Source organism: Manis javanica, chromosome 1 (genome assembly GCF_040802235.1).
Source record: "Manis javanica isolate MJ-LG chromosome 1, MJ_LKY, whole genome shotgun sequence".
Taxonomy (NCBI): Eukaryota; Metazoa; Chordata; class Mammalia; order Pholidota; family Manidae; genus Manis; species Manis javanica.
This window is the reverse complement of record NC_133156.1, coordinates 162732610-162759084: the sequence shown is the minus strand read 5'-3', so window position 1 is coordinate 162759084 and position 26475 is coordinate 162732610. Positions and strand designations below refer to the sequence as shown.

Below are 26475 nucleotides of genomic sequence, written 5' to 3'. Positions count from 1 at the left end.
GGTTTGCAGAAAGCCCCAGGCAGGTCTTTGGGACTTCCCATGCCTTCCACGTAGGCTGACCTTGGTCAAGGCCTGTGTTTCCCCACATTGGGCCTGCCACTGTTACACGTCCAGCCACTGCCTGAGTGGTGACTTGTTTCTCTTTCCCTGTAGGGCACCCTTGACAAACTGAAAAAAGACTTGGGAGTTTTTGTAAGGAGAGAGAGCATGCGTATTTTATTCTTATATTTTGGAATGTGTGTCCCCAGTGTGACTGTTTCCCAAAGCACTTTGACACTTCACTTACTAAACCAAGATATTCTACACTGAATGAAAAAAGCATGTTGGGAACAATAAAGAGAAGGAAACAGAAAAACAAAACAAAACCCCACAGTAGTCACACAAGAGCAGAGGAACCTCTGCTAATCAGGTTAATATGTCACCACAAGAACTGGGACTTGCTGGTTAGGGGCTGGTGCATTTCGCACTCCACTTTCCTTTTGGATGACACCACTTCTGTATGATATTTATATAAGCCCTGTCTCTACTCTCAGAAATACAGGACATTGAAAAATGTACTTTTTTACTTTAGTGTTAGTTGGTATTGTTGGCTAGATTTTGTTTACCCTGTTCACAAATGTTTGTGTTTTTAAAAAATTTGTTTTGAAATATTTTGACAAGAATATTAACAATATTTTTTTCAAGGAGCCTAATTTCAGCTTAGGAAATCAAACATGAGTAATGGAAGAAAATAGCTGCTCCCATCTTAAAGTTCTCTTTTTTGCCTTCTCTAGGAAGATCCATTTCCTCTCTGGTTTGTAGTGTTGCTTAATGTGAAAGCTGGTCAGAGACTGAGTAAGGCGGGGGTGGACGGGGCAGGTGGGGTGGCACTTATAAAGATGTGGGTGGGGATAGAGAGGGCAATATTGCTTAGTGTGTTTTGGATCTGAAATGTCTTCTTTCAGGGGTCCGGAAAAGGGACAGAGGGAAGAAAGAACTATTCTAATAAACAGTGTAAGACTAAAATAATATATGTAAAAGTGCTTAAATATTGAAGAACTTGTAGTGAAAACATTGTGCCTTTTATTAGCATGTGGTTGTAAGCTTGAATTAATGTGCCCTGTGCTGTTTTACATATTGGAAAGAATCCTGGACTAGTGAGGCCTGAGTGCAGGAGGCCCTGACTTCCCTCAGCAGCTGATGACCTTGAAGCAGCTCCTGTGACATTGTTAGCCTGCTCTGTCTCTCAAACTGCGCCCAGTGAGGTGCAGGGGGAACCAAGTAAGCCAGGGGACACGGAGGCATTTGTAAGGTGTATTGTCACTGTTCCTGCCTGCTCCTTTCCCAGGGAGGTTTTCTACCTGAGATCTCCAGACAAGGTGTTGCTTCCCTTGGAGACCAGATGAGGCAAGCGAACAGCCTCCTGTCTCAGACTGGGCGGTGCTTGGCCTCCTCTCTGACCTTCTCCCGCAAGTGGGAGATGAGAAACCTGATCCTGAAAGGAAAGGAGCGACACACAGCAGCAAATCACCGGAGAATTCCGCTTTATTAGGGAAAGGTGCTGGGTTATATAGGAAGGGGCATGGGGTGATGATTGTGGTGTTACTTCTACGGGGCTGGTGGCTGTTGGCTAGGTGCTGGGATTGGGAGGGGGGCGAGAGGTGATTGGGCTTCAGGTGGCGCCGGCGGGAACCGAGGACCGCCCCCCCCTCCCCCAGGAGAAGCCGGAAGTTTGCCGTTTTACTGGTGGGGACCCTTCAGATACTTTACGTGAATCGGCAGCAGATACAGATTAAGTCTGGGAGGAGCACAGTGCTGTAAGCAGGATGAGGGGTGCAGGGGCAGGTGGGAGAGGCAGGTGGTTGTCTTTGCAGAAGGGAGTGGCGCAGGCTCCCTGTGGAGCTTGCCACCTCTCAGGCAGCATACTAGTGCTCCACCGCAGACTCAGAAGGGGCCCAGCATTTTCAGTCTTGTGTTTTTTTACACAGCTGGGCATAAAGCCATGTTTTTCAATTTTTTCATCTAACTCTTGATTTCATGCTAAAGAGCAAAACAGCATGCTGGAGTGCCTGCTGTCCAGAATCCTTAGACTACCTTTTTCACTGCGTCCCTGTCCCTCTGCCCTGCTCAGTGACTCACTTTTTGGGGCCATGGCTGCTGGCCATTGTTGCACTGACTGAAAAGCTGCTGGGTGGACTGCTGTAGCCTCTGTGAGCATTTTTGGCCCCAGGCCAGGCAAGGCCTCCTGGAGTCATCAAGGTTGTGTTTTTGCGTGATGGTTTCTGTATAAATTGTCCTGTCTGTCATGTTAAGTTAATGTAAATGTGAACTCATTTGTGCTGGGGTTTTGTTTTTCATTAGTTTATAGACCTTTTTTGTTTTATAGTAGTTTAGAAGCTCCAAGAAAAGAGTTTACACCTAGTTATATGTTTACATTATCTATTTTAAACAATATTAAAAACACTGGGAGTTCTTTGACATTTTAAAGTTTGAGAAGTACTTGCTATATGGTCTCTCCATTTGGCTACATGAAGTTAAAGTTGTGAATTGAGATGATTGTCTGGTCCCCCCCTGCCCCCTTTGTGGGAATTCTTCCCCACCTAGCCCCATGGGTCTCTTGGGAACATCCATGCTACAGTGTGACCTTATCCCAACAGCCAGAGGGCACCTGGCCCAAGCTAGGCCCTTGGATTGACTTCCTCAGAGAGAGCTGGGCTGGAGACACAGAATCCCAGTGTTGAGCCTCGTTAGTGGCTCAGGCTGGAGAGTTCAAAGTTGGGGGCTGTTGGTTGCCTTGACACCTTCCTGTGCACAGGTCATTTGCAGGGAGGAGGGAGAGTGATGTGAGTAAGCAGAGAGGAGCTGAGAGAAGTTGTCTGTGCTGCTGACATTGGGTCCATGAGCCAGCTCAGCCACATTCCTAATCAAGTTCTGTAAGTTGGACCAGACCTTTATGATAGATGTGCCTTTCTGCTTAAACTCACTTGAATTGGGTTCTCCAACCTTCAGCACAAGTGTCCTGACTGTCAAGTACGGTGTTTGGGCCAGGACAGCAGGAGTACCCAGAATGTGCCCTCAGCGTGACATTCTTGCCACTGAGCCCCCAAGGACTGGACATGAGGGGCGAATGGAGACAATGTCAAAGCAAGGCAGAGGGTGCTGCTGTAGCTGGGGTGTGGGGGGCAGAGGGCCCCTCTTCTCTGCACTGGGATCCAGCCGCAGCCACACCCACACTTGCCATTCCCTTGGCTCAGAGGACAGACTCTTCCCAAAGTGGAGGGAGGGAGGAGAGCAGCAGAGTCGGGGGTGGCATTCTCCCTGGCGGGGAGGTGGCGGGGCCCATCTTCCAGGTGGCAGCTATGGGAGGAACAGGCATGGGGCCAGGCCTTAGAGCCTTGGGTTTGGGTGGGCAATGAAAAGGGGAGAGAAGGAACCATCTCCGGCCGTGATAGGGCACACCCAACACAGAGTTGGGGCCCAGAGCCCCACCAAGCCCAAAGGAGCCAGCAGCATCTCCTGGGACCAAGCTTTGAGTAAGTGCCTTGAGCGGGGGCATCTGGGTCTGCAATGACCCCCCTCCTGCGTGGCTGGTAGGCCTTTATGGAGCCCCACTCGGGGAGAAGCTGACCCACAGATCACAGGGGAGCCACTGTCCTCATCTCTTGGTCCTCCAGGAGCTGTGTGTCTTCATTGACAGTGGGTCTATGAATTCTGGAGGTTTCCTCAGTCTTTTTACACACTTAACCTGGCGATTCTATGGCCCTACTGAGAGACCTTTCTGGCTTGCATGCAGGCGAACTTGTAGTTAATTATGTGAGGGCTTCGAGTGGCCGAGCTGACAATGAAGTAAGACCCAAGAATTGTCACAGTCATGGACATTTCTAGGAGAGAGAATAATGGCATTGGTACTGGTGTGCCCTGTCTCCAGTGGTCCAGAGGCAGCTGTCACGTAGACTACAGTGCTCAGTGCAGTGTTCAGTTTCTTTGTTTGTGGTAATCTGGGAGATTTATATACAGTGCTCCTATGACAGCATATTATGTATGAACACTCGGTAGATTGACCCCAAGAAAGAGCCTCCAGAATCCCTGGTTCTAGCACCTGGGGTGCCCCTGCCAGGAAGGAAGGGAGCTGCAGGCCAGCCCTTTACACACAGGATGGTTTCAGAAGAGGCTTTCTCAGCACCAGCGTGCTCCTTAGATGGTCCATGTTTTTGGTTTTGGTGGTAATGTTTTTGTTTCATTTGTGATGTGCTTCCAGTTCATCTTTCTATCCCCGGGGACAGGGACAGACCCTCACCATTGTTGAAGAGACTGTTGATTCACAGGAAAGCAGCAGCATGAGGTGTAGAAGTGAGAAAGTGTAGGCGCTGCATATGGCGTGCAGGAGGCATTCTTCTGAGAGAGGCAGCCAGAGGTTCCCTCCAGCCCGCAGCTGCTGCTTGCTCATCCCCCACATCACATGGGCTTATTAACAGTCTCTCTTCTCCCAGGTGTGAGCCCGCAGACCCGGGGTTTGCACATGTGTTGCTCAGCGCAAACACTTGCAAGCTCTTTTCTCAGGGCAACTTATTTTCAACTAGTTCCTTGTTTAGTTCATTGATTGTAGGTGAATCACAGTGGCTGAGCTTCAGTTTTAAACTGGGATGTCCCGAAGACCTCCTGGAAAATCTGGTTTTTAGGAAGGATGGACAGATGAGGGAGCTGCCTTCCCATGTCCTCCCAGGAGTAGCAACCAGGAGTAGTTGGCTGGGGAGGTCTAAACATCTGGAAGGCTAGGGCAGGAGCCAGATGAATATACCAGTGGAGGCATTGGTGACCTTGCCAGGGCTGTACAGGGACTGGCCAGATGCTGGGGCAGTGGAGGGGTGTACAGGTGCATTGAGGTCTGGTCTATGAGACAGATTGGTGTAGGGTATGAGAAGAGGAGTCCAGGAGCCTGTACTTATTTTGTTTCTTGGCTGGAGCAAGTGGGAAGACTGCAGGGCTGAGGGAAGCTGAAATAGTCTGGGCTTGTCCTGCTCAGGAGTGCTCACACCTGCGTGTTGTTGAGAGGAATATCCATCCACACAGCCACTGGGTGACTGACTCCTCCCACTGGACGGAGATGTGCATTTGAATCTGGGTTAAGGCATTGTATTACATCAGCCACCATATTCATTGAGTGAATGAGGCAGGCTAGTTAATTAAATTAATGGGTTTACTCATTGCTGCTCCTACCTGTTCAGGGTCACCGGCAGGAGGTAAAAGATTGAATGTCTCTTGCCTGGTGTAAGCCGGGGGGGCCCTGGGTTGGCTTCTTTGCATCTACAGGTGAGAATACACATGAACTGCAGCACATTTCTCATTTTCCTGTGCTTGATTGTCTAAAGCATGTTAGTGCCCTGCATTTAAATGCTAGCAGCACTGGTGTTGTACAGTGTTAGGCTCACAACGTGTTAGCACGTGTTAGGCTGTGCTCTTAGAATTGGAGCTTTGCTCCCAGTGAACCTCCCCTTGCCCGAGGCCCTGTGCCCATGCAGGGAGCAGGAAGTAGCAGAGAGCAGGGTCTCTGGTTGAGAAAGGGAAGGAAGAAGTGGACCCCCTACATGCTTTGCCCACCACAGGGGGAATGTGATGCCACCTCTCAGAACAGTATCCTACTGGACATCAGCTGGGGGCTCAGAGCAGCCCATCCTTCTTCCATAGGGGCTGGGGTAGGGTCTCCTTCCACATTCCTGTCTCTGATTGGATGGCCACACATTCCTTCCACCAGCACTCCTGCCCTCATTTTGCAGGTGAGAAAACTGAGTCACTGAGGTGCCTTATGAGTGTGACATGGCTCTCAGTAGCTGATGAGGTCTCAGACCAGTGCCTGGGCTCCCACATTAGGCCACAGTGCCTCCAGGATGTAACTTCTATTCACCTGCTCCATCTCAACAGCACGCTTTAGGCTTAGTGTTTGGTTCAGAAAACATGGTCACTATAAACTGGAGCACAAGCAAAGTGCCATAGGCCTGGGTGAAGATTCCTGATTAGAGGCATTCAGGAAGTCTGGGGGGTTAGGTAAAAACGTGAATAGACTTTGCTGGAGGGAAAGGCCTTCCAGGCTCACAAGACGGGTGTTTTACATATTTCTTTACATATGTGCTGACTCCTTAGTGCATCCTGGTGGGGTAGGTGCTGTTATTCCTGTTTTACAGACTGTGAAACTGAGGCTGAGAGGAACTCTGCAGGTCTTGCACAGCCACCCACAGAGGAGGAGGGAGCTGAGGACATTAGCCGATCGAGTGCTTGGGCTCACCAGCCCATCCCTGGGCCTCTGCAGGTTGATCCAAGGGTCCAGGCTGCAGGCAAGCAGATGTGGAGAGCCCCCTGTGGGCCAGTGTTGGGAGGCCTAATGGCCTTGGGGCCCAGAAGGGTGAAGACAGAGCCTTCTTGTGTCCCTCCTTTGAGGCCCCCACATGCCCTCCACCCTTGTCTGTTCCTGGACCTTCTCGACTTTCCTATCTGGTTAATACCTGAGCCTTTGAGGCAGGCAGCATTCCTTGTTTTTTTATGGTAAGAAGGCATGTTTGACTTGGTTTTAAAGATTAAGATCTTTCCTATGCAGTTGGTTTCTTTGAAACAGAAGACAGAAAAAGACCTTTTGCTTCCACTATTCTCATGCCTTTTAGTGTGGGGAGGGAACAGAGGGGTGGAGCATTCAGTGGGTGAAGGAGTCCCCAAAGTGGGCAAATTGAAATAAAGGAACCCTTCCTGCCATCTTCAGCTGGGCCTGCTGCCTCCTGCCCCTGCCATTCAGAACCTGTGCTTTGCTCTACAGGCCTCATCTGCGCCCCAGAAGCCCTCTCTGCTTTGCCTCAGATGGGGTGCTCACCTTTGTTTAACCTTTCTCAGCAGCCTCCTCAAGTTTGTCTTATTTGAGGAAGAAGGAGTTTTAGCATGTTCTCACCCCTGGAGCATGCTCCCCTGTCCACAATTGTGCTATCATTTTCTTTGCATTGACACTTGATCTATAGCATTGACATTTCTGAGTTGTCCTTTAGAGTCATGCATGCATTCATTCATTCCAAATATAAGCCGGAGGAACTTTCTCGCTGCCATTAGCTGGTGTTCTGGAATATTCAGAAGCTAGGCCTTCCTGATCCTTGCCTGTATGCTGAATCTTCTTTTGTGGTGACTGACCTGGGCAGGTGCTGGGAGCAGAACACGGTCTGTTTTTACATTGGGTGCATTGAGCCACTGTCACCCTTTCCCTGCAGTGGGGCCTCCAGTTTGCTGGGCACCCTTGCCGTTGGCTCTTCTGGAGATGCTGCTCCTGTTCCTTTATGTTGGCCTTGCCCATCCCACCTACCACGGCCACCATGGCTTTTTATCACCGGAAACTGCACCTTGCCCACCTTGTGCCCATCCAGCTTTGTGCCTATGTCATAGAATTTGCGCCCATGATGTTGTCATTCTCTTATTTGCTGGGCTTCAAGGAATTGGTGGCCCTGAAGTCCTAAGGGTCCAAGGCCCCTGTTGGGTGTAGACCAGGAGTGGATGGAGCCCTTGATGGCCTCAATTCCCAGCTGGCTCCTGGGGGCCCATGGGAATAGAGGCTGTCTTGGGCACCCAGTGGTAGAGATGGGTCTCTTTTTCTCTCTCGGTTGCATTAGCAGCTCTAGGGACACCACAGAGAGGCTGCTTTCTTGACATTAAAGCCAGCTTCACCATAGAGTGCGCCTGGGGTGGTGAGGTCCAGGCCTAGTCAGGGGATCTTGGTGGTTGGGAGGGGCAGGAGAGTCATCAGGGGTCTAGAATTAGAGAGGGAGCAAAAGGTTTGTCTGAGTGACTGCTTGCCACAGTGGAGTTTTTACTTCCTGTGCTCTTCCCATTTCCTGGAGCCTGGTGCTCATCTGCCTGCCACTGGGGGGACCTTCTCGTAAACTGGGCACACCTCATCCCGGGAACAAAGCAGCATTCTTTTCCATGCCTTGTGCAGTACGTTTTACTGGTGGCTGTCATTGTTATTTTCATCGTGACCATTAGACTAAGTGCCCAGTATGTGCCAGGCTTTGGTCAAGGTGACTAAAACATTAGCTGCTGTAACACCTCCTCCCAAATCTCAGTGGCTTCACACCACCCAGGTGTATTTCTTACTCAGGTTAAGTTCAGTGTAAAAGGTTATATGCAGGCAAGGGGTGGGAGCTCTGCCACACAATCTCCTTGTTTCTTTTCATCAAGTGACTGCCTTACCCTGGGGCCTTGGAATTAGCTACTCAGTCCCCTGCACACAGCCAGGAGTCCAGGGAAGGAGAGTGAGGTGGAGGACCCCATGAGCAGTTTGACCCCCTCCTTCTGAGCTTCCCCACTCTGTCACACAGCTTCCCCAAGCCTGGAAGGGGCTGGCTAGGGTGATCTGTCAGTGTGCCCAGGCAGCACAGAGCCAGACCCTGTGAGCACGTGCACTCTGCCCTGGCCATTGATGGTGTGTGTTTCCATAGATTTGTCAAACCCCTGGGTCTATGTTTAGGCTCAAATGAGGTACCCAGGAGGACATGGAAGAAGCAAGGAGTTTGTCTGGCATTCATTAATCACACGGTTCCCAGCTGATCATCCCACTGTCACACAGTAAGTGCATTACTGTGAGGTACAGACTGGCTAGCTGGTGTGGGGAGCCTCTGTGAGGAGACGCTGCTGGCTGCTGGGGTCTCTCTGCAGGAAAGGCTTCGTGCAGGCAGGTGGCAGCAGTCTCAGGCTAGTATTGTTACGGAAAATACTGAAAAAAAGCCTGGACTGGATCACCCATGGAAAAAACCAAGCGGCACTCGGAGGTCTTGGAGTGTTGAGGCTTTATTTCGCACCGGTGGGCTCAGAGGGGAGTAATCTCCCAAAAAGTCTGAGCCCCGAAAAAAAGGAAAAGGGAGCAATTTATACCTTTCTGCTTCCTTATGTGTAACATTCCTATGTGCACAGCAAGCAAGCAGGCAAGGGGGAGGGAGTTTAGGGAGCCAACCTTGGGACCTGGTGCAGGTGCTCGGCAGAGCAGGGAAACCAAGGGAGTGGTTTTTTTTTGTTTGGGTTGGGGAGGGGGGCGAGGCAGAGGGGAGCCACCTTGTAAATTACTGTCCTTGTAGTGTTGTTTATGTTGAGGAGGGAGGGGTGCGAGACAGAGTGGAGCCACCCACTAGGTTGCTGTCCTTGTATATTTTCCCTATCAGTATAAGTAGTGATTTTCGATGCCATTGAGCAGTGTGATGCCTCAAAGTCAGTGATGTGGCTGTCCTGGATTTGGGGTTGTTGAGGAAAAGCTCCTCCCCTTTCTGACTCCTCAGTGGCCTCCTGCTCAGGGGCTGCTGATGCCTGCTCTGACTCCCTCAGGCCCTTCACCTGACCCTCTTCCTTGTTCTGCCTGTGTTTACAGAGCAGAGGCGCAAGGAAGGTTTCTGTTAGCCTGCTGTGCCTGTGGTGACATGGTAGGGCAGGTAGGGGCTGGGAAAGGTTGTGGGTGGGCTTTTGCTTTGGTTAATTCTGATGGTTCAGCCTTTACCTCCATTGACCTTGAGAAAGTATTCTGCACTGTCATGACCTCATCTGTGCAACCCCTTTTAAAGATTATTTCTGGAAGAACCTCAGTGTATGAGGCAAATAAAAGTGGAGCTCCGTGGTTATTCCAGCCCACTCAGCTCCAGCTCAGCAGTGCCTGAGAGGTAATGGAGCCAGAGGGGCCTCCAGCTCCTTTCCAGGCCTGAGGTTCCGTGTTCTGTGGAGGAGGAGGGCAGGGGGACCCTTCCAGGACTGGTTCCTCAAGCAGCTTCTGACAGCCCTTGCCAACCCTCACTCTCTGGCCCATGTGAAAGCAGCAGCCTTCCCTGCCTACTTGGCTCTTCCTGCCCCATCGCCCTCGCACAGGTGGTGGGGCCTCTGGCGGTTTGCTCTTGGCCCAGTGACTTGTGTCCTCTTGTCACAAGGGGTCATGCATCTTTCACAGAGGGAGGAGGGAGGCAGTTAGCTTGCTTTCTTCTTATCCTCAGGAAAAAAGTCCAGCCCCCGAAACTCCTGCACACACTCTGTCCTCTCTGATCTGAGTGTGGTTTTTCTTCCTAATGCGCTCTGGCCTTAAATGGGGCTAGGAGGAAAAAGAGGGACCTTGGGAACGTAAGAATCCTTGGCAAATTACCTTAAATTAATGAGACTAATAAAGGAAATTGAGTTTAGCTTTGCAAATTAACTTCATGTTCTGGATTTGGTGACTTAAATTGCATATCCTAATTAAATACCCTCAAATAACCATGAAGTGGCTTCTCAGGTCCATTTGACCTAAAAGTTTCTCTGATCTGTGAACTCTGTCAAGTGTATAATCAGTCTTCTTATATATATAGATGTTCCCCTTTAAGCATTTCTATCCCCAGAATCTCAAGTGCCCGCTTAGGGGAATGGGAAGGGGCATATGGGTGGAGTGGGCAGATCCCAGCAAGTGGGGAGAGAAGAGGTTTGGGAGCCTCCCTTGGGCTGGCAAGGTATCAGGGTACAGATTTGCCCTGTTAGGTGGCATGTCTCCACTGCCCCAAGTGAAGGGAGGTAACTGTAGCCTCACTAAGAGGCTGAGTAGAGCAGCCAGGCAAACAAAGGAATGCTGGACACTGGGAGAAGGTTCAGGAGAGAAAACTTCCTCCAGTTAATTTGTGCCCAGGCCGCCACTTCTGCCTCTGGCCAGTGTGGGATGCAACTTCCATCTGCAAGAGGATGGCAGTAAGTTAAGTAAGAAAACAGATCCCCCCAGGCAGTCATGACTGACATGGCCATCATCTTGCTGTTGTCTCCTGCTGGCTCTTTCCCTGGGTGTCCTATCTTTTTAAATAGCTGTAACTAGAGCACAGGTAGAATATTTCATTCTACATGATGCAGAACTGACATAAACATTTTTTCATGCTATGTTGTCTTTATTATAGTCATTAAGAGAATTAAACTTTTTATTGAGGTATAAAAACCATGTACAGCTCAGTGAATTTTCACAGAGTAAATTTGCCCCTGGAACCAGCCCAGGTCAGGAGACAGACATTACTGGATCTCCACAAGTCTCCTTGTTCCCTTCCTGGTCAGTCCTCGCCCCTAAGAGATGCCAGCGTCTTGACTTCTGACACCACAGGCTCATTTGGCCTGTGTCTGGACTTCACAGAGGTGGAATTGCCTAGAATATGCTCTTGTGTGTCTGGCTTTCCCCATTGACATTGTTTCTGAGAGTCATCTGTGTTGTTTTATCTATCCTCCTGTGGATGGACATTTGGATTGTTTCTAGTTTTTGTCTGTTGTGAATGTGGCTGCTCTGAATGCTCTCTACACCCTTTTTGGTGAGCCTAAGTATGCATTTCTGTTAGCAGTTCTACTCTGAGTTGTATGCCAGGTTACGGGGTAGGTCATGTCTAGCTTGGGGAGACACGCCAGTTTTCCAGTGTGGCTGTACCGTTTTACACCCCACTAGTAGCGTACCAGTTCCATTTATTCCACATCCTTGCCAACTCTTGTGCTATTTTTTTTCTTTCTCATTTTAGCTCTTCTAGTGGGTGTGCAGAGTATCTCATGGTCATAATTAGCACTTTCCTGATGACTAATGAGGTTGAAGAACTTTTCATGTATTTATTGGCTTCCTTATGATAATTTTAACAGCTTTCTAACAGTTGTCTTACAGATGTTCCACACTGTGCTTACCTGTAGCTGGGCATTAGATTGGTTCCAGTGTTTGTCATTATAGGTAATGCTTCAGTAAGCATCTTTGGGCCATGGGCAAGAATTTTGTTATTATCCACAAATTTTGATAAGTAATGTTAAATTGCTTTCTGAAATGCTTGTACCACTTAACAATGTTGTCAATAATGGAAGTGAGCCCTATAGTGTTTCCTCTAGGTCTGCCAGCAAAGCATATTCTCATTAAAAGAACAAACCTCTTGGAAGATTACCTTAGATGAATATAGGGTAGTTGGCATTGTTTTAATTATTATGAATGAGTTTGGTCACTTTTGCAAAATGTTTACCACGAGTATTCATTCCTTTTCCTTTTTTTTTGGTAGGAGAGCCAGGGAGAGGCTTGTACTTAACAGATACAGTGAGAGGACAGAATTCCTGGCTCCAGCCAGGAGGGGACAAGAGAGCTAGTAGTGATGTGTTATCTAGGGGTTTTATAGGCAGTTGAGGATTTTTGGGAATGTGAAAAAAGGCTTTAGGGGTGTGGACTTGTTAAGTGGTTCCTGAATATTTAGAATTAACTTAACACAAGGAACTTCCTGCTCTGATTTCTTCCTCAGATAAGGGTGTCTTGGTCTAGGAGCATATCAAACAAGGCCACCTGCCCAGCCCTCAAGGTGGGCTGAGGTATTGTCTGTTTGTTAAAGAGTAAGTTAAGAATCTTACTTCTTAACTTCCTGGGTGTTAAAATGCAATCTTATCTTTAAGGTGGATTCCTTCCTGCCTTTTACTGTGTTGTTTATGCCTGGGCTTACTTGCCATTATTAACTGCCCAGATTGCAAATCACCTCATCAGTTCTGAAGGAGGAAAGACAGCACATAGGCCTGGGCCTTTTAGCATGCTGAAGTGAATCTTACACATGATTACAAATGATTAGTGTGGGTAAAATTGTAACATTTCCAGAATATCTCACCTGGCTTTAGTACATCTGCATATCAATAGACATTCAGAGGTGGAAAGAAGTATGGCATTAGTGCATTTGCATCATTCCTCAGGGGAGGAGACAAGTTCATCTCCATATCAGTGGGTAATTACCTGGGCTAGGAGGGCTTATGTATTCATTCCTTTTTTATGAATTCTTGTCTTTCTCTGCTTGCATTTTTGGGGAGCCTTTTCTTGTTAATTCATACAAACATGTCTGTATTGTACAGATAAGAGTACTGCGGGCAGTCTTTACTATTTGCATTGCATATTTTTGACTTGTATGTCTTTTAATGTCAGGAAACTGGTGTGTCTTCCCCTTGGTGACCTCAGTGTGACTCCTATTGTCTACACTCTTGGCTCTGGCAGCTTCAGAGGCTCCTGTGCTGGGTGGGCCCTGACATCTGCCCTGAGAGCCCCCAGTAGTGCTGGGACTGAATGGGAGCCTGGGTATTCCATCCAGGCAGGCACCTGGGGCCAGGAGCAGCAGCGCTGGTGGAGTTTGCAGAACCTTCTCCTCTTCCTGCACGTTTGGTTCTCACTGTGCAGCCCTGTGAGATAGGAGCAACTAGCCTCACCTCATGTTAGGGTCCAGGACTCCGGGGTTTCCCAGAAAACAAGACACACGGACACGGAGATGAAAATCCAAGCAAAGTCTTTATTCAGCCAGCAAGCTGGGGTCGACAGCACCTCCCCTGACACGCAGGCCGAGTCCGAGCTGCTGACCCCCAAGCAACTTTAGGTATGGTTTATATGGGATTTCTACAATCATTGCACCGGAGCCTGCACATTACCCCAACCAATGAATTTGAAACACGTTCTATACTTTGGCCAATAAAATTGGAACAGGGATACACCAGGTGCCTGACCTTTGCACAAGCATTCCTATGTGACTTATCACGAGTTTCGACCCCAGGGGGGTCGTTTACTTCTAGTTATCTAACTTAGGGTAGGGTCCAGGAATGTTAGCCTCACATAATTTCTACGAAAACTGGGTGGCTCAGCCCTGTTCCCTGCATTCCTCTACACTCAGACACCAAAAAAAAAACCAGATCCTCATGGGGGCCCAGCAGCTGCTCCCAGGGCCTGACATTTGGAGACTGGGACTCAGATTCTCAGCTCCTCATTTTCCCTAAGCCATGCCCCAGCTGCTCCTTAGCACCGGCCTATATCCCCCTGGATCACTCCCGGGGAACAGATACTAACATCCACTTTCTATTTCTTATTCTTTTGGGCTTTGAGCAGAACCTTTGTTTTTGAGCTAAAAGGTGACATTGGTGTGTGGAATGCAAAGGGACATGGAGTAGCTCTTGGTTTCCTCATATTTTCAAGCATTGAGATTAGAACATATGCATTATAATATGAGAGCTTCATGTTTGACCAGCTTGGTAAGTTTTTAATTTTCTATTTTTAGATGATGGATTTGGACGTGCTTCTATGAAGAAATGCCACATGTCTGTACTGGTCCAAGAACAAACATGTCCAGTAAGTTGCTGGGTGAATTAACTCAAGAGCAGGCACTTTGGTTGCAAAGCACACTTTGAGAAGGTAGGGTGTCTGTTTATATGCAGACCTTGGAGAGGAGTGTTTTAAACCAGCCTTATTACTCAGTCTAATTTCTTAGTTTCTAAAGGTTGGTTCCTTCTGGAGACAGCAGTAATTATAGTGTGTAGAGTTGGAAAATGTGAAACTTACTTCTTGCTGCTTAACACACTTCCTGGAGCAGAGTGTGAGTTCTTCGCTATGCCAGAGCAACTGTCTGGTCCAGCTTGCGGTGGCACTTTGCCCAGAGACTTCCATATCCGCAGCCCAGCATGACCTGCTTGTAGGCATAGATTATCACATTCAGGTTTTGTGGGAAAGAAAACCTGAGACCTAGATATGTGAGGTTTCTATAGCTCTGGAAAGGAGAGCAGATTGGAGACATGTACCTGTGTTTTTCCAATGATCCTCCATGCTGTTGTAGCCAGTGGGTGGCAGACTTCTTCATGCATCTCTTCTTCTGACAGAGGAGAATTGACGTCATTTTAAAGATTCTGTGAGACTTGCCAGTGGAAAAGCGTAAGACAAACAAGAAAGTTTCAAAAGCCATATTTTATAATTATATTTAAAGCATCATTTAAAGTGACGTATCTTTGTTGAAGAGAACCTGATTTCTTTGTGGAGCCCATGGGCATACTGTGTTGGGATGTGGGGGAGACTATTGGGGGTTTGCCAGAAGAGGTCGTTAGAAGGGACCTAGATCATCAGATGCTCCGCCTGCCAGAGGACCCCAGCTTCGGTGCATCCTGCCCACGTTAGGTCGCATACTCTCCATGAGAAACTGCATCTCAGTCACCAGCTCCGTGTTTCTTACCCACGTTTGTTCCTTTTTCTCAGAACTGCTGCCACCTTAGGGGACTGGGGAGTGGTGCTAGCACTTCCCCGGGACTCAGGTGTGGTCTGACCCAAGAACAGGAAGTACATCATCACCAATGACATCATGACAGCAAGAGAGCACAGCCCTCGCCATGGCGCCAGGGCCCGTTCCATGCAGCGGGCTTCCACCATTGATGTGGCGGCCGACATGCTGGGCCTCTCTCTGGCAGGTGAGCCTCACAGGGCTTGTGCTGGGCCCCTGGTACCGGTGTGCAGTGCTATGGTGCTGTGCCCACTTCCCAGGGCCCCTGTGACTGCCCTAGGTTGCAGGGCAGGGAGGCGGAGGGCAGCTCTCCTCCTGGGAACGCTTCCTCTGAAAACTGACCGCTGTCAGTTTTCCAGTGTGGCCAGGCACCTCCAGGGCTCTTTTGCCAGCAGAATACATGGGAATGTCTGCAGCGCCGGTCTGGCAGGTGCCAAGACCGTCATGAAAGCCCTGCCTGCTTTGGGTGTGCAGGCCTGAGGAGGACGGATTTGGCCTTGGAGTCTGAGACTTCTTAGGAATCTCAAAGTACAAGGTTTAGAAAACGAAGAAATTATCTCTTAATTGTAAAGGGGAAAAACACAGAGTGTTGGGTGTTTTTAAATAAGATCTAAAAGCAAGGAAATTTATTAAGGGTGATTTTTTTCTGTCCTATCTTTTTTTTTTCAGGAAATATACAGGATCCAGATGAGCCCATTTTAGAATTCAGTTTAGGTAGGTGTCTTTACGTTTTTTAAAAAAATGTATTTTGCTTAAAAACAAAAGCGTGTAGACTGGCACAACTTTGTATCAGAGAACTTGCTGCTGTCACTTCCACCACTGCTAGAGTGTTTCTGAGAAGGTGAAATCCAAGGCAGGTGCCAACTTCCTGTGGGGGACTTACATGCCCACAGGACTCACATCTCCTCAGCAGCAGCTCCCCACAATTGGCAGTGATGGGGAATAGGAAGTGAGTCCCCCCTGAGCTGCAGAGACAGCCTCCCCCTCCCTTCTCCTGCTGCTCGGGGAGGGGTGAGAAAGCTGGGCTCAGGGCAGCGTTGTCAGACCCTGACCAGCAGGCCCTGTGTGGCTGAGTTGCCCTGGCTTCCCTACACTGTGAACAGAGGTGATGACACCTGCGGGCCCTCCCTCCCTGGGAGCATCAGAAGAGAGTAATGTGCTAACAAATGTAGTAGGATGTACTGGCTCTGAGATCAAAGAGGTGTGGCCTCACTGTGGCCTGTGCAGGAGGTCGGAGGGCCAGGTGGGGTCAGCTGCAGATGCTCCTCCTCCAGAGCTCGATGCTATCCCCTGATCCTCTCCTCTTCACTCGTCAACTGGGAGGCACTCAGCATTGGCCAGGGGCCTGGCAGCAGTGGCCAGGAGTGGGGTGACATAAAAGAAGCACCTCTTAGGGAATCAGAGGATCTGGATTCTAGTCCAGATTGTGCTACAAGCTAGCTACACGGTCTTGAGCCAGCCTCTTGACCTTGCTGGACAAGTTTGCACATATGCTGTGTGGAGTGTTACTGATTGGAAGGCAAAGGTGCTTAAAGCAAAATGAAACAACTTTGTAAAACCTATAAAAATGCAAGTCCACTATTATCTAATTAATACTAAACTCTGAAAACATCCCCATTCCAGATGAAGTGCTACTAAGCATTCAGAGGGTTTCCCCAGGCCTGACTTGATGGCTGGTTCTGCAGTAGGGAGTGAGTACTGGCCATGAACTGGGAACAGACATTTGGGGGAGAAGCTGGCTCTAGCCCTGCTTACTCAGGCCTGGAGCTTTATTGCTCTTCACGAGGGGTAATATTAACCAAGGACTTAAAGTTTCAGGACAGGAGAGTGAACATATTTACACCCCTTATCTCAAGTCATCTCAGACATCAGGAAGAATAAGAAACAGAAACACATACTGTCCAGTGAGCCATTTTTGGAACCTCCAAAATGTGACCTGGAAGGAGTAGAGGGAGAGGAGCATGGTCCGGCCTCCATGACGTGAGGGCGCTGGGGAGCCAGAGCAGGTGATTTGTCCCTGAGGCACCCGGAGGCTTATATTTGTGTAAGCAAGAGTTTAGGGTTCAGGTTTCTACCAATTCCCTCAGCCCTAAGGGGACTGGAAATTTATTCTACCAGAAACTTCAGAGGCAGAGAGGCTCTGGGTTGTGGTACTTCAGCACAGAGGAGAGTGGGGTGAAGGGCCAGACAAAAATGGGCTTAAGTGGAAGCCTATTGAATAACAAGCTCCCACCTTTATCCCTCCACCCGCCAACCTTCTCCTTGTCATCCTAATTCTGCCAGGCTTGTTCTTGCAGGCAGGAGGTGCTTTCCTAGAGGAAGTTAACCACCTGCTCCCACTCCCCTGAAAGAGACCAAGAGACACTTGCCTTCTGAAACCCAACCAGAAGCAGACCAGCCAGGCCCTCTGGGCACTCTTGTGCACCTAGCCCACCAGTGCACACTCATCCATTTGATCTGTCATTCTTGAAATCAAACGGACATTTTTTTGTGCACACAAAGATTGGTACATGCATGTTGATTGCAGCTTTATTTGTAATAACCAACACTAGAAACAACCCTCACATTCACCAGCAGGGTGGTAAAGTAACTATGGAACGTATATACAGTGGCATGCCATTCAGCAAGAAAGAAATGAACTGCTAATACACACAACCACATGGAAGAAACTCAGAAGCATTCTGCAGAGTGAAAGAAAGAAGCCATACACAGAATTTGTATGTTACTTGATTCCATTTGTGTGGGACTCAGGAGGACTAATCTATAGTGATAGAAAACAGGTCCGTGGTTACCTGCAAGTGAGCATGGGGATTGAGTGCAAAGGGGTGCATTGCAGGGAACCCCTTGGGTTGGTGTTAGCCTTCCATATCTTGACTGTGGTGGTGATAACATGGTGATAACTTATCAAAACTTATTGGACTCTCCACTTAAAGTGCGCATATTTTATATATAAACCATGCCTCAAAGTTGATTTAAAACAAAATGAAAGAATAGTCAAAGATCACCAGATCTTTGTGGAAGACCCACAACATGAAAGAAAAAAACAGAAAAAAATAGAACCTGGAAGAAACAGACATTGAAGAAAGTAGAAGAAAACATCAAAAAAATTATGCTTCACAGTCTCGAGAAGATAGAGTGTCCATAAAACAAGAACAGAGCACAATAGAGAAAAAAGAATGAATGAAAAACAATGTTAGAAATTTAAAATATGACAGACAAAATTTTAAAGTTCTATAAAGGTTGGAAGATATTCAAGGAATTATATCAGACAGTAAAAATTTTAAAGCAAAATAGAAAATGGTAGAGAAATGGAAATGGAAAATTAGCAAATTCAGGAGGAAATAACAAGAGAAAATGTAAAAGAATGTAAGGGAGGAAATTACCAAGAAATAATACAAGAAGTCTCTCAAAACTGAATACTGTGGTTAAAATACCTGCCAAGGCCTAGCATACTGACTGAAAAATACCCATGTTAAAGAACATCATGGTGGAAAATTCAGGACACCGGGATGTAATGAATATAAGAAAAATAAAAATATGAAGAGTTCCAGAGACAAACAACTACAACATATCCAATGATCAAGGATAAAAGTAGCCTGGAGACTCACAGTGACTTTGGGAACTTACAGACAGTGGGAGTGGGAAAGTGTTTCCAACCTAGAATTCTCTAATCAACCGTGCTATCAATCAGATGTGAAGGATGAAAGAAATTCGTTTCAGCTATACAGAGTCTCAAAAGCATTTACTTTCCCCCACAGTCCTTTCTCTGGAAGTTAGTGGAGGATGCTCTCCACTCAAAAGATGGAGTAAATTGAGAGAAAGGAAGGCTTGGGATCCAGAAAACGGTCCAGCACAGGAGAGAAGTGAAAGAAACCCCACTTGGCTCATAATGAGTAACAATGAACTTAGCTTCACTAATGCAGAAATGGATTTAACACAAAATTGAGCTAAGCTGATTGAGTATAGAGAGAGGGTGAGAGTTGGTATAATTGAATTAAAACCTCTTGCCTCTGTAATAGAAATCAGGACATTTCTGAATCTGGCAAATCAAGAAGAGTAATATAGTCATATTAATTAGACACAGAGAAAGAAACAGCTTAACAAGATGTGAGGGTGAATTTTATGTTAAATGAATTTTACAACAATTAAAAAACAAAAAAGGTGCTGAGCACGAGCCAGATAGTTGAATGATCAAATACTTTGTCTTAAAAATAAAAGCTTAAACTTAAAAAGTGCCCATTTAAAAACCTTTAATACAGAAAATGTTAGAGGAAGAGAAAACCCAATCAGAGAGAGTCACAGTTGGCATTTTGGTAGATATCCTTCCAAATATTTTCTACATCCACACAGTGTTGTGCAGGTATCTGTGATGCTTTTGGTTGTGGAGGTGATAGACTAATTTATAGAAATGTTACTGTGCTATTTTTATTTATTTATTTATAAATTTTTTATTAAGGTTTTATTGATATACACTCTTATGAAGGTTTCACATGAAAAAGAATGTGGTTACTACATTTACCCATGTTATCAAGTCCCCACTCATACCCCAAGGCACTCACTGTCCATCAGTGTAGTAAGATATCACAGATTCACTATTTGCCTTCTCTGTGCTACAGTTTTCCCTGTGACCCCCCACACCATGTGTACTAAACATAATACCCCTCAATCCGCTTCTCCCTCCCTCCTCACCCACCCTCCCACACACCTGCACTCCCACACACCTCTCCTTTGGTAACCACTAGTCCCTTTTTGGAGTCTGTGAGTCTGCTGCTATTTTGTTCCTTCAGTTTTGCTTCTTTGTTATACTCCACAAATGAGGGAAATCATTTGGCACTCGTCTTTCTCTGCCTGGCTTATTTCACTGAGCACAATATCCTCCAGCTCCATCCATGTTGTTGCAAATGGTAGGATTTGTTTCTTTCTTATGGCTGAATAGTATTTCATTGTGTATATATACCACCTCTTATTTATCCATTCATCTACTGATGGACACTTCCTTAGGTTGCTTCCATATCTTGGCTATTGTAAATAGTGCTGCAATAAACATAGGGGTGCATATGTCTTTTTGAATCTGAGAAGTTGTATTCTTTAGATAAATTCCAAGGCATGGTCAATTCCTGGGTCAAATGGTATGTCTATTTTTAGTTTTTTGAGGAACCTCTTTCCTCAATGGTGCTTTCCACAATGGTTGAACTACCTTACATTCCCACCAGCAGTGTAGGAGGGTTCACCTTTCTCTGCATCCTTTCTAGCATTTGTTGTTGTTTGTCTATTGGATGTTGGCCATCCTAACTGGTGTGAGGTGATATCTCATTGTGGTTTTAATTTGCATCTCCCTGATGATTAGTGATGTGGAGCATCTTTTCATGTGTCTGTTGGCCATCTGAATTTCTTCTTGGAGAACTGTCTCTTCATATCCTCTGCCCATTTGTTAATCGGGTTATTGCTTTTTGGGTGTTGAAGTGTGTGAGTTCTTTATATATTTTGGATGTTAACCCCTTGCCGGATATGTCATTTACAAATATATTCTCCCATACCGTAGGATGCCTTTTTGTTCTGTTGATGGTGTCCTTTGCCATACAGAAACTTTTTGGTTTGATGTAGTCCCATGTGTTCATTTTTGCTTTTGTTTCCCTTGCTAAAGGAGATGCATTCAGGAAGAAGTTGTTCCTGCTTATATTCAGGAGATTTTTGCCTATATTGTCTTCTAAGAGTTTTATGGTTTCATGACTTACATTCAGGTCTTTGATCCATTTTGAGTTTACTTTTGTGTATGGGGTTAAACAATAATCCAGTTACATTCTCTTGCATGTAGTTGTTCAGTTTTGCCAACACCAGCTGTTGAAGAGGCTGTCATTTCCCCATTGTATGTCCATGGCTCCTTTATCATATATTAATTGACCATATATGGTTGGGTTTATATCAGGGCTCTCTAGTCTGTTCCATGGGTTTATGGGTCTGTTCTTGTGCCAGTACCAAATTGTCTTGATTACTGTGGCTTTGTAGTAGAGCTTGAAGTTGGGGAGCATAATCCCCCCAGCTTTATTCTTCTTTCTCAGGATTGCTTTGGCTATTCGGGGTCTTTTGTGGTTCCATATGAATTTTAGAATGATTTTCTCTAGTTCTTTGAAGAATGCTATTGGTATTTTGATAGGAATTACATAGAATCTGTATATTGCTTTAGGCAGGATGGCCATTTTGACAATATTAATTCTTCCTATCCATGAGCACTGGATATGTTTCCTTTCATGAGCGTCTTATAGTTTTCAGAGTATAGGTCTTTCACTTCCTTGGTAGGTTTATTCCTAGGTATTTTATTCTTTTTGATGCAACTGTGAATAGAATTGTTTTCCTGATTTCTCTCTTGCTAGTTCATTGTTAGTGTATGGGAATGCCACAGATGTCTGTGTATTAATTTTGTATCCTGCAATTTTGCTGAATTCAGATATTAGATCTAGTAGTTTTGGAGTGAATTCTTTAGGGTTTTTTATGTACAATATGTCATCTGCAAACAGGGACAGTTTTACTTCTTCCTTACCAATCTGAATGCCTTTTATTTCTTTGTGTTGTCTGATTGCCATGGCTAGGACCTCCAGTATTATGTTCAATAAAAGTGGGGAGAGTGGGCATCCTTGTCTTGTTCCCAATGTCGGAGGAAAACCTTTCAGCTTCTTGCTCTTAAGTATAATGTTGGCTGTGGGTTTGTCATATATGGTCTTTATTATGTTGAGGTACTTGCCCTCTATACCCATTTTGTTGAGAGTTTTTATTATGAGTGGATGTTGAATTTTGTCGAATGCTTTTTCAGCATCTATGGAAATGATCATGTGTTTTTTGTCCCTCTTATTGTTGATGTGGTGGATGATGTTGATGGATTTTCAAATCTTATACCATCCTTGCATCCCTGGAATAAATCTTACTTGTTCATGATGGATGATCTTTTTGATGTATTTCTGATTTTGGTTTGTTAATATTTTGTTGATTACTTTTGTATCTATGTTCATCATGGTCTGTAATTTCCTTTTTTTGTGGTGTCTTTCCCTGGTTTTGGTATTAGAGTGATGCTGGCCTCATAGAATGAGTTTGAAAGCATTCCCTCTTCTGCTTTTTGGAAAACTTTAAGGAGTTTAGGTATTGGGTCTTCACTAAATGTTTGATAAAATTCAGCGGTGAAGCCATCTGGTCCACGGGTTTTGTTCTTAGGTAGTTTTTTGATTACCAATTCAATTTCACTGCTGGTAATTCATCTGTTCAGATTTTCTTTTTCTGTCTGGGTCAGCCTTGGAAGGTTGTATTTTTCTGGAAAGTTGTCCATTTCTTCAAGGTTATCCAGTTTGTTAGCATATAATTTTTCATAGTATTCTCTAAAACCTTTTTGTATTTCTGTGGTGTCCATGGTGATTTTTCCTATCTCATTTCTGATACGGTTTATGTGAGTAGACTCTCTTTTTTTCTTGATAAGTCTGGCTAGCGGCTTTTCTATTTTGTTTATTTTCTCGAAGAACCAGCTCCTGCTTTCATTGATTCTTTCTATTGTTTTATTCTTCTTGATTTTATTTATTTCTGCTCTAATCTTTATTATGTCCCTCCTTCTACTGACTTCGGGCCTCATTTGTTCTTCATTTTCTAGTTTCTTTAATTGTGAATTTAGACTGCTTATATGGGATTGTTCTTCTTTCCTGAGGTTGGCCTGTTCTGTAATATGCTTTCCTCTTAGCACAGCCTGCTCTGCATCCCACAGATTTTGTGGTGTTGAATTATTGTTGTCATTTGTCTCCATATATTGCTTGATTTCTGTTTTAATTGGTCATTGATCCATTAGTTATTTAGGAGCATGTTGTGAAGCCTCCATGTGTTTTTTTCATTTTCTTCATGTAATTTATTAGTACTTTCATACCTTTGTGGTCTGAGAAACTGGTTGGTACTATTTCAATCTTTTTAAATTTACCGAGCTCTTTTTGTGGCCTAGTATATGACCTTGAAAATGTTTCATGTGCACTTGAGAAGAATGTGTATTCTGCTGCTTTTGGGTGTAGAGTTCTGTAGATGTCTGTTAGGTCCATTTGTTCTAATGTATTGTTCAGTGCCTCTGTGTCCTTATTTTCTGTCTCATTGATCTGTCCTTCAGAGTGAGTGGAGTGTTGAAGTCTCCTAGAATGAATGCGTTGCATTCTATTTCCCCTTTTAATTCTGTTAGTATTTGTTTCACATACATTGGTGCTCCTGTGAGGAGTGCATAGATATTTATAATGGTTATATCTTCTTCTTGGATGGACCCCCTTCATCATTATGTAATGTCCTTCTTTGTCTCTTGTTACTTTCTTTGTTTTGAATTGTTTTGTCTGATATAGGTACTGTAACTCCTGTTTTTTTCTCCGTATTAGTTGCATGAAATATCTTTTTCCATCCCTTCGCTTTTAGTCTGTGTATGTCTTTGGGTTTAAAGTGAGTCTCTTGTAGGCAGCATATAGATGGGTCTTGTTTTTTATCCATTCAGTGACTCTGTGTCTTTTGATTGGTGCATTCAGACCATTTACATTTAGGGTGATTATCGATAGGTGTTTACTTATTGCTATTGCAGGCTTTAGGTTAGTGGTTACCAAGGGTTCAAGGTTAACTTCCTTAGTATCTAAGAGTCTAACTTAACTCACTTAATATGCTATTACAAACACAATCCAAAGGTTATTTTTTTCTCTTCCTTTTTCTTCCTTCTCCATTTCTTTTATATTAGGTATCATATTCTGTACTCCTTGTCTATCCCTTGATTGACTTTGGGGATAGTTGATTTAATTTAGCATATGCTTAGTATTTAGCTGTTCTACTTTTTTTACTGTCATTTAATTACCTCTAGTGACAGCTATTAAACCTTAGGAACACTTCCATCTATAGCAGTCCCTCCAGAATACACTGTAGAGACGGTTTGTGGGAGGTAAATTCTCTCAGCTTTTGTTTATCTGGAAATTGTTTAATCCCTCCTTGAAATTTAAATGATAATCTTGCTGGATAAAGTATTCTTGGTTCCAGGTCCGTCTTCTTCATTGAATTAATTATATCATGCCTCTCCTTTCTGGCCTGTAAGGTTTTTGGCCTAGAAGTCTGATGATAGCCTGATGGGCTTTCCTTTGTATGTGATCTTATTTCTCTCTCTGGCTGCTTTTAATAGCCTGTCCTTATCCTTGATCTTTCCCATTGTAATTACTATATGTCTTGGTGCTGTCTTCCTTGGGTCCCTTGTGTTGGGAGATCTGTGCACCTCCATGGCCTGAGAGACTTATCTCCTTCCTCAGATTGGGGAAGTTTTCAGCAGTTATCTCCTCAAAGACACTTTCTATCCCTTTTTCTCTCTCTTCTTCTTCTGGTACCCCTGTAATGTGAATATTGTTCTGTTTGGATTGGTCCCACAGTTCTCTCAATATTCTTTTATTCTTAGAGATCCTTTTTTTCTCTCTGTGCATCAGCTTCTTTGTATTCCTCTTCTCTAGTTTCTATTTCATTTATCGTCTCCTCCACTGTATCTAATCTGCTTTTAATACCCTCCATTGTGCTCTTGAATGATTGGATCTCCAACCGGAATTCATTCCTGAGTTCTTGAATATCTTTCCGTATCTCCATTAGCATGTTAATGATTTTTATTTTGAACTCCTTGTCAGGAAGATTCATGAGGTTGATGTCATTTAAATCTTTGTCAGGAGTTGTATTCATAATTTTACTTTGAACCATGTTCCTTTGGAATTTTGTATTTGTACATGGCACCTTCTAGTGCCCAGAGGCTCTACTCTCTGGTGCTGCTCAGTCCCTGAAGCAATGTCGGGGGTCACAGGGGAGTGTTATTGGTGCCTGGGGGGAGGGAAGAGCTGTTTCCTGCTTCCCGGCTGCTGTGCCTGACTCCGCTGCCTTAACCAGTGGGCTGAGCACAGAGGTATAAGCCTCTATGGTTTGTGTTTGTATTTGCTGTAGACAGGTCTTCCTTTTGGCTGGTCTAAAGCCAGGGTAGGGTTTGCTTGTTTGCGAGCCAGTTGGGACTGGTCAGGAGAAAGTCGCATTAGGCTGCCTATCACGGAGGGGGTCCTTGGAGCTGTTTAGCCAGCCAGGGAGCTGGAGCATCTGGAGATCGTGAAAGCTCCCAACCTGCTGGGTAGAGTGCACCTGGAAAATTTTGTCTACCCGTCCTTTCTCCTGAGCAGTAAGCTCTGTGCCATCCTTGCCCCTCTAGCAGCCCTCTCACTGTTAGGAAGTCTCTCAGACTGCCCGCCTTTCTTTTGTCCCAGAGCAACCGTATATGGATCTCTGCTTTCCACAAGCAGCTGGAACCTCCGTCTCTCCAGGTATTCTGCCTGTCTTAGCTTTCCGACCCCCTAATCACGAGGGTACCATGCAAGCACCATGAAATGTAGGTTTGTGCTCCCAGAGCAGATCTCCAGAGTTAGGTGTTCAGCAGTCCCAGGCCTCCACTCCCTCTCTGCTCTGTTACTCTACCTCCCACTGGTGAGCTGGGGTCGGGCCATGATCTTGGTATGTTACCCTGTTCCATGAGGTTTATTCTTTTCTCAAGGTGTATGCAGTTTGGTGCAGTCCTCTTTCCTGTTGCTCTTTCAGGATTAGTTGTATTAATTATATTTTCATATTACATGCGGTTTTAGGAGGAAGCCTCTGTCTCACCTCTCATTCCACTCTCTTTAATCCTTCTCCTACCATAGTATTCTTAATATGGTTTTTTCCTGAGCAAAGTATCACTGGAGTCTTTTCATTTTAATAAACATGTGGTCCGTCTCCTTGTTTTGAGCACCTATATAGAGTCTACTGTGTGGCTGTGCCAGTTTATTTTAACCAGTCTCCTATTGTTAGACATTTATCTTTGTTCCAATTTGCCATTATAAACACCACTGTAGTGAGCATACTCATGCATAGATCTTTCATACATTTTGCACATTACTTTCTTGGGATAAACTTTTTAATATAGAATTGCTGAGTCGAATGATATGCAGTTGAAATAAATTTTACCAGGTTACCTCACAACATTTATTCACCTGGGATTGCAGATGGTCTGTTGCAGAGACAAGGCATACATTTAGTGATTAATGGTTTCTATGGAAATATGCCAAAGGAGTGATATAAGCAATAATCAATAGGAGATGTGAACTTCTTCCTGTGGGCTACTGAGAGAAAGCTTCATGAAAGCTGTGGTACTTAAGCTAGGAAATAACCACTAGGCCAGATTAGATAGGCTGCTTGGTGGGTGAGGCCAGGAGAGAATGTCATGTATAGGAAGGAAGGTGTGTTCTGAAGGCAGCATTTGACCCATCAGCCCTGAAACTGGTATCAGTCTTCCCAACCTTTGGCCACTGGTTATCTATCTGTCTGCCATCACTGGTGCTTGAAAGACCCAAAGGTCCAACCTTGCATGGATGTTAATAACCCACATCTGATGAAAGGTCAGGTTGGGAAAGACTAGACTATGGCTCACTTGCGG

The 26475-nt window shown here is 45.5% G+C and overlaps 1 protein-coding gene across 14 annotated transcripts in view; it reads left to right on the top strand.

Moving 5' to 3' along the window:
- Positions 1–26475, top strand: part of INPP4A (inositol polyphosphate-4-phosphatase type I A) — a 179162-nt gene that overhangs the window by 67666 nt on the left and 85021 nt on the right. For all 14 annotated transcript variants that reach the window (XM_073239970.1, XM_036994610.2, XM_036994608.2 and 11 more), the window contains 3 exons: positions 14019–14089; positions 14984–15192; positions 15675–15719. In XM_073239970.1, coding sequence (XP_073096071.1) covers positions 15087–15192; positions 15675–15719 — 151 coding nt within the window. In that variant the 5' untranslated portion in view covers positions 14019–14089; positions 14984–15086. The remainder of the gene's footprint in view (positions 1–14018; positions 14090–14983; positions 15193–15674; positions 15720–26475) is intronic.